Consider the following 7,280-nt stretch of genomic DNA (forward strand, 5'->3'; position numbering starts at 1 on the left):
GCAAATAGTAACTTTAATTATTATATAATGTCATGGACATCTTGAAAATTGTTGCTTAAGCACTAGGTTGTTTTTATTCTCGCTTTTATATGAAAACAGAATAACTTTAGAATCTATTATCTTAATGTCAGGAAAATGTTAAAAGAAAATACAGACGATACAAAAAAATCTTTATTTCCAAAAAAGGCGTATTTAATACTGAAGTAGGATTGGAAAATATGATATTGAAAAGGTGATAAGTGAAATAACAACAATAAATGATTAATTTCAAGCTTTCACGATTGCTTTTCCCACGTTTCCGCCGTTTAGCAAATCAATAAGAGCAGGGAGCAGATTTTCAAATCCTTCAGTTACAGTTTCACGATATTTTAACTTTCCTTCCTTAATCCATTGTAAATTCTGATTAATTCCTTCCATCCACCTATCAATCCACCTGAATACGTAATATCCTTCTAGTTTTAGTTGCTTGAGAATTAAAAATCCTTGAATCATAGTAGCTGTAAAACAAGAAAATTCAGAAATCAAATTTTATAATCATCTTAACAGAATTAATTCAACTAATATTAAGATTATAATGAGTAAAGTAAGATATTCCTAAATTCTAATTGTAGACTATTTAATATAGCAGTTTTAATCTTTGAATAATTTATTAATTACTAAATAATATTTTTCCTACTGCACGGTAGAGAATGAATTAATCTTTTGCAATTGCTTTTGTTGATGTTTTTCTATAATTAATTATTTATACGAATGATTGCAAAAATTAACTTACAATTTATGCTTTTATTAATTAATTAATCAGTTATTATATCATTTATTTACCTTTTGGCATATTGGTAATGTCACTATTATAAGATGTTATAGCACCACATACTGCAATACGCCCAAAACTGTTCATTTGACTTATGACAATGCTACTGATTTCCCCTCCGACCTAAAAATAAATATTTATTGTACTAAAATTATTGTAATACTGAATATATCGATAGATAATACATTATCAAAATAGCAATCGATTCCATTAGGAGCGGCTGCTTTAAGGTTTTCTAGTAGTCCTGGTTTCTTGTAGTTGATAAAACTATCGAAACCAAGTTCTTCGGTCAGCCACTTTCCTTTTTCGTCTGATCCTGCAATGCCGATTACTCTACATTTCTTGATTTTGGCAATTTGGCCAACATGACTTCCAATAGCTCCTGCAGCCGCTGTCACAACAACAGTTTCTCCTTCTTTCGGCTTACAAAGCTCAAGAAATCCAAAATATGCAGTGTTTCTGTAGAAAACAACAATCAATTTTTGGGTACTTCGCATCCCCTACGAGTACAAAAGGACTCATAAATTTCTAGGTGTCTTTTACGTTTTGCATACGAGAACATAGTAAACGACACTATAATTAAATACAACTACCAAAACTAAGCATCCATCTTTATTTAACCCAAATCCAAAGTTTCAATGAGAATGAATATTCGAATAATAGAACTAAACCGAGAAAATTTCGAAGGCAATTATCTCAACAAGTCGAAAATTTTCCGTTGGTATGCAGAATTCAAATGTGGACGACAGGTACATCAAAAGCGGTAATCACGCAGGAAAACGTCGAGGATGCTGGGGTCAGTTGATGTACGAAATTCTGGACCGCTTCAACGGCAAAAATTAAAGATGTCAACAGTATTATCAGTAGTGACGAATAGTGGATTTATTTATGTGAACTGGAAAATAAACCTCCAGTCGTCTATTTGGGTATTTCAAGGCGAAGAAGAAGAACTAACAGAAGTCATCCGCTTTGAATGTGTGTCAAAAAAGACGGTTACTACATTTGTCTCAAAAGCAGATCATATCAAAGAATTGGTACTAACGATTGGTATACAATGATTTGCTACAAGTCATCGCTGAGCTTCGAAAAACCAACCCCCAACGACGAAACATCTTCCACCAAAACAATGCAAGTTCGCACCCAGTCCACAATAAGACAATTGAATTTTTGACGTAACAAAGCGTTGAAATGGAAGACGATCTTCCGTCCCAATGATTTTTTATATCTTTCCGAAAATCATGAGCAGAATATGCGGTCGAAGGCCCGAGTCACAAGACGAAGTAGTCGACGTCTTCAAGGACGTCGATCATTTTGACTATACCAAAAAACGAGTAGAATAACCGCTTCCAGAACTGCTTCGAATGCATTCAAAAATGCATTGATCTTCGTTAAGAATATTTTGAAAAATAATGAAGTGTTTAAAAGCTGTCGACTGTTTTATTTCAGTTCTATATGGAAGACTTACAAAAACAGTTATCGTATTAAGTGAAAACCTCTTACACATGATCAAATTGTAAGTACAAAGTTGTTTTCCCTGAATTAAGAACTTTCTGACAATAATGTCCGTGGATAGAGAAAGTTAGAAATGAGGAAATAATAGGAAAAGAGAGGGCACTATGATGGAAGTAAAAAAAAAATAGACGAGATAAATTGGCAGGACACCTTCTCAGCCATGATATAAAGATATATTGGAAGTAGAAACATAAATTAAGAAGGGTAGAAGAAGACCTAGATTAAATTACTGTTCGCAAAAGGTTAAGAATACAGGTTGCTCTAGTGTTAGAGAAAAGCGAAGATTTACTTAGGATAGGAAAGAGTGGCAGTGCGTGTCCAACTAGTCTTAGGACTGACGACCTTATAACGACGATGACGTTACATAAATCTTGTACAACTAGTTTTCGTTATATAGATGAAACCTGATTTTTCTGATGTAAAATAGCCGTTCTTGAATCTCCTTGATTTTTAGAAATGGGTAGAAGTTGTTACAATTTTTTTTTATGTAGATTCAGGTGACTGAGCAACCGAAATTTCTCAAATTGAAACAATAATTGAGGCCTTAAAATAACACTACTATTTGACAATTTTTAAAAAACTGAATTAGTTTTCATTTAACAAGTTCGTCGTTGTGTAAGTGGTGGGTCAATTATTATTACTCACACAGGTACAACACAATGTTTGCTGCTTAAATATTATTATATTTACCCTGGCATTCCTAACATACCCAGCCCCAATGACAAGGGAAGATTACCGAAATCAGGGAGAAGGTATTCTTGCTCTTTATAGCCCAGGGCATCTTCTTCCAATTGCTTAGGGCCTATCGTGTGGGTTCTCCAACCGTAAGCGCCGTAAATGTATTTTCCTTCAGGATATTTAGAATTTTTGCTCTTAATAATTCTGCAATAATTGCAATGTGGACATTATAGTTTTATTTCTGAAATAGAACGAAATGTAATGCGTACTTAGCCACTTGATTTCCCAGCATGGTTGATCCTAAAGGCTGTAAGGGATTATAGGCACGCAAAAAGGGGTCAACGCTAAAATATACTGCTTCTGATAAAAATTCTAGAATAAAAAATGCATTTCAGTTATCTTTGCCTTGAATTCAACGCACGATAAAAGTAAAAATAGAATAATTTGTCTTAACTACGATCAGATATTAATTGTAATGATTTTATCGATCGAATTTGAATAACTTTATGACTGAATGTGTATTTTTATTTTATTTATTTATTTGGTTAACAGACTTCAGGCCGTTTTAAATAACATAAATATAACATATGTATATTACTATTAGAAATGGTATAATTTCCANTTGTTTACAAATAAGACACGACTAATTTAGATAATTAAAATCCTTTTAATAATAAGCAATTCATTCAACTGATTCATATTGTATTATTATTTCTTGTGTTAATTCCTAATACATTTCAGTCGTTTATGGAATACTTACCATTTCACATGTGTATTTTTATTTTATTTATTTATTTGGTTAACAGACTTCAGGCCGTTTTAAATAACATAAATATAACATATGTATATTACTATTAGAAATGGTATAATTTCCAAAATAAAGTAAAAAAATTGGGGAAAAACGGTATGTAGAAAATCAACAGTATTAAAACAAATCTAACTTATCATAATGACTTTTCTTAAGCCGTATATGAAGAAAATTTCGTGTTTCTTAAGTAATCACGAATAAAACCGCGAATGTCGTTAAACAATACTTACGTCCTTCTTTTAGGGGCGGCAGTTCTTCTTCGACCAACTTCAGATCGTCTGCCTTGGGGAGGCCTTTAAAATGCCTAGACAATATGTATTTACGCGCCAAAACCATAATTAACTTTTTATAACACTCAACAAAACTAAATGTACAATAACCAGAAATGTAATAACATATATAGTATTTTTTTATCGTATATGTTTTTGATACCGCCGGTATTTTGTCAAATCATCCAGATAGGGGCATACACAAATCACTGTACTTATAGTGGTTGAAGCAAATTGAAAAATCACCTTTATTTAAACTTGTTTAAATAAACGAACAAAAGTAATTTACTTATCGCGAAGCAACAACTGGATCGTAACAAATATAGATAATAAACATATAATACTTGATGACACTTCTTAAATACAGATTTGCAAGGTGAACAAGGTCATCATAAGAGTCGAGTCATTGCTGCTCGTTGATGCGTAGAAGTAGCAGTGGGGAATATAAAAATACTAAGTTAATGACTAAATAAAAGTGGAATCATTTTCGGGCCCCATCCAAATGTATATATATATATATATATATAGAGGGTGTGTCCCAAGCAAGCGGGTTTCTTCAATAACTGCTTTATAGTTGAAGATATTAGAAAAAGGTTTCTCACAAAAGTGCTACCATATAAGTATCTTCATATCCGAAAATTATTTTCGATTATACAGAGTGTCCCATTTTTTCTGGAGGCTCCATAACTTCATTTTTTCAAATGGAATGCTCCATTTATTGTTGTATTTTTGAATTGCTCGTTAAATTTAAATACGACTTTGTTAACCATATAAAATGCATCAATTTTGCACTAAATCAATAAATAGGCGATTGCAGTACTTTGCGCCATTTTGAATATCTCCGAAACGAAAGCACACAGAGGTATGCTATTTTCACACATATCTTGTGGAAGAAATGGCCTATTATTTCCACTATTAACGCAAAAATGTTCTTCTCAAATTCATTGAAATCTACCATAACTCTAGCATAACTATTTTTTTTTTAATGGAATGCTATATTGTTTATCAGCTCATCATGTGGAAAATTTTATTTCCTTTTGTCCAATATAAGGATGTTACTAATACCAATTTATATCAGGATATCAAGTATACCTTGTTCGGCGATTCGTTTTTATCCACTTTTATTTCCTACGAATATCAATCGCGTGTGCTTGATTAAGTGCTAAGTAATGTTTCATTTTATACATTGTTAATTTCTGGACTGTCTAGCTATTATTTTGAGTAAAGTTAAAACGTTAGGTACAAATATTCATTTCCTTCCATACTGACAGACTTAGAGTACTTTCTAAGTGCAGATTTCACTGTTCCGCTAGTAACAATAAAATACTGTAGTACCATTACATTTGTTTGGGTATCGCTGAGCATACACTTAAGATGCCATGAGAGGATTTCGTCTGCATTCCCCGAGGACAAAAACCATGTCTATCTTTTCATCTTGACTGAAAGCGCAAGATTAGACAATTCAGAAATTAACAATGTATAAAACGAAACGTTACTTAGCACTTTATCAAGCACACGGAATTGACGTTCGTAGGAAACAAAGGTGGATAAAAGAGAATCGTCGACCAAGGTATACCTGATATTCTGATATAAATTGGTATTATAAAAAAGTTTAATTTTCTCAAAAAGTGTTAGTCGTAGATAGTAACATCCTTATATTGGACGAAAGGAAATAAAATTTTGCACATGATGAGCTGACAAAAAATATGGCATTCCATTAAAAAAAAATTTAATTATGCCAGTTCGAAACAATTTATCGTGAATGTGGTAGGTTTCAATGAATTTGAAAAGNCCTGATATTCTGATATAAATTGGTATTATAAAAAAGTTTAATTTTCTCAAAAAGTATTAGTCGTAGATAGTAACATCCTTATATTGGACGAAAGGAAAAAAAAATTCCACATGATGAGCTAACAAAAAATATGGCATTCCATTTAAAAAACAGTTATGCTAGTTCGAAATTACTTATCATACATTTCATATGATCAAAATCCCAATATGCACTTTCTACATTTGGAAATGTGTTTTCAAGTTTTGTTTTGTAATTAATGTTTGATTTCTTCAAAATAGATATATTTATCGGTAATAAATATTGGTTTTCGGTTGGTGGAAGGATCTGGTTGAAAGTAGGGGAACACCCGTCAATCGCGGGGTCTTCGGCAAGAAAAGAGGAGCCTGAATATAAGTCAAATAAATGCAATTTAAAGTTTTCGAAGAATGTTACACTTTATTGAAATGATTTTGAGAGTTTGGTTAGTTTAGGACAGTTTTCAGAGAAGCAAATAATATTTACAGATAGAGGAGACTGCAGAAATATATTCCAATTGTATATTTTCAATCGTATACATAAAAGAAAATTAATTCCGTCAAAGAAATGTGTAATTTTTATGTTCGGTTAACAATTTACCCTACCTGTATACAGCTCGTACATAAAGTTTGTACCCACTTGTTAAATTAGAAGGTTAATAACAAAATAGTGCGTAGTTGCAAAAAAATACTTTAAGGAAAACAAATTACATCCTTTTCTTTGTTTTGGTTTACTCCAATGGCATTCCAATTAAGTACGATGAGAAAGTACTACCTACTCGATGCTTATCAACTTATTACTAGATTATTTTTACCTTTATAATTGTTATATTCGAGTGATTTTTATTTGTTTACAAATAAGACACGACTAATTTAGATAATTAAAATCCTTTTAATAATAAGCAATTCATTCAACTGATTCATATTGTATTATTTCTTGTGTTAATTCCTAATACATTTCAGTCGTTTATGGAATACTTACCATTTCACATTAATTAAAACAAAAGCCATATAAAATATAATCAAAAGCTATCTTTCGGTTTCTTTTTGCGAAGATGGAGATTATAAAATTAGGCATTTATATCTTGTACCACCTATCGACAACAAACTAAAATTATACCTATACTAACTGAATGTTTAATTTACAAACTTATTATAATTTCATGGTAATATATTCAGTATTAATTGTGTTATTTTGGCATTCGTGTGTGCGTGTCAAAAATTTCTAAACTTTTTCGAAATTTAGATAATAAATAAAATAATGGTTAATTACGGTTTTTTTATCAAACATTTTTCATACGATACTTCAGATTATTTTTTTACGAATCGTGTCGCATAATTAACAAAACAAAATATACCTATGGATTAAAAGGATTTTCCATAAAAAAAAAGTAGA

At 31.3% G+C, this 7,280-nt stretch overlaps 1 protein-coding gene across 1 annotated transcript; it reads right to left on the bottom strand.

Moving 5' to 3' along the window:
- Positions 1–153: 153 nt before the first annotated feature.
- Positions 154–4,145, bottom strand: LOC108733085 (prostaglandin reductase 1). The gene is made up of 6 exons (XM_018464136.2): positions 4,040–4,145; positions 3,271–3,373; positions 3,014–3,205; positions 997–1,270; positions 823–934; positions 154–497 (listed from the first exon to the last, which is right to left on the bottom strand). Exons 1-6 carry the CDS (start codon positions 4,143–4,145, stop codon positions 268–270), a joined length of 1,017 nt encoding a protein of 338 aa, XP_018319638.1. The 3' UTR covers positions 154–267.
- Positions 4,146–7,280: the final 3,135 nt, after the last annotated feature.

Source organism: Agrilus planipennis, unplaced genomic scaffold (assembly GCF_000699045.2).
Source record: "Agrilus planipennis isolate EAB-ADULT unplaced genomic scaffold, Apla_2.0 scaffold51, whole genome shotgun sequence".
Lineage (NCBI taxonomy): Eukaryota > Metazoa > Arthropoda > Insecta > Coleoptera > Buprestidae > Agrilus > Agrilus planipennis.

Bases quoted from the DNA above. Each gene is read 5' to 3' on its own strand.
- LOC108733085 (XM_018464136.2), bottom strand. From the start codon at position 4,145: ATGGTTTTGGCGCGTAAATACATATTGTCTAGGCATTTTAAAGGCCTC. The intron at 1,271-3,013 runs GTAAATATAATA...TGTTTTCTACAG, and splicing joins GGTATGTTAGGAATGCCAGG to AAACACTGCATATTTTGGAT. The intron at 498-822 runs GTAAATAAATGA...CTTGTTTTACAG, and splicing joins CATTACCAATATGCCAAAAG to CTACTATGATTCAAGGATTT.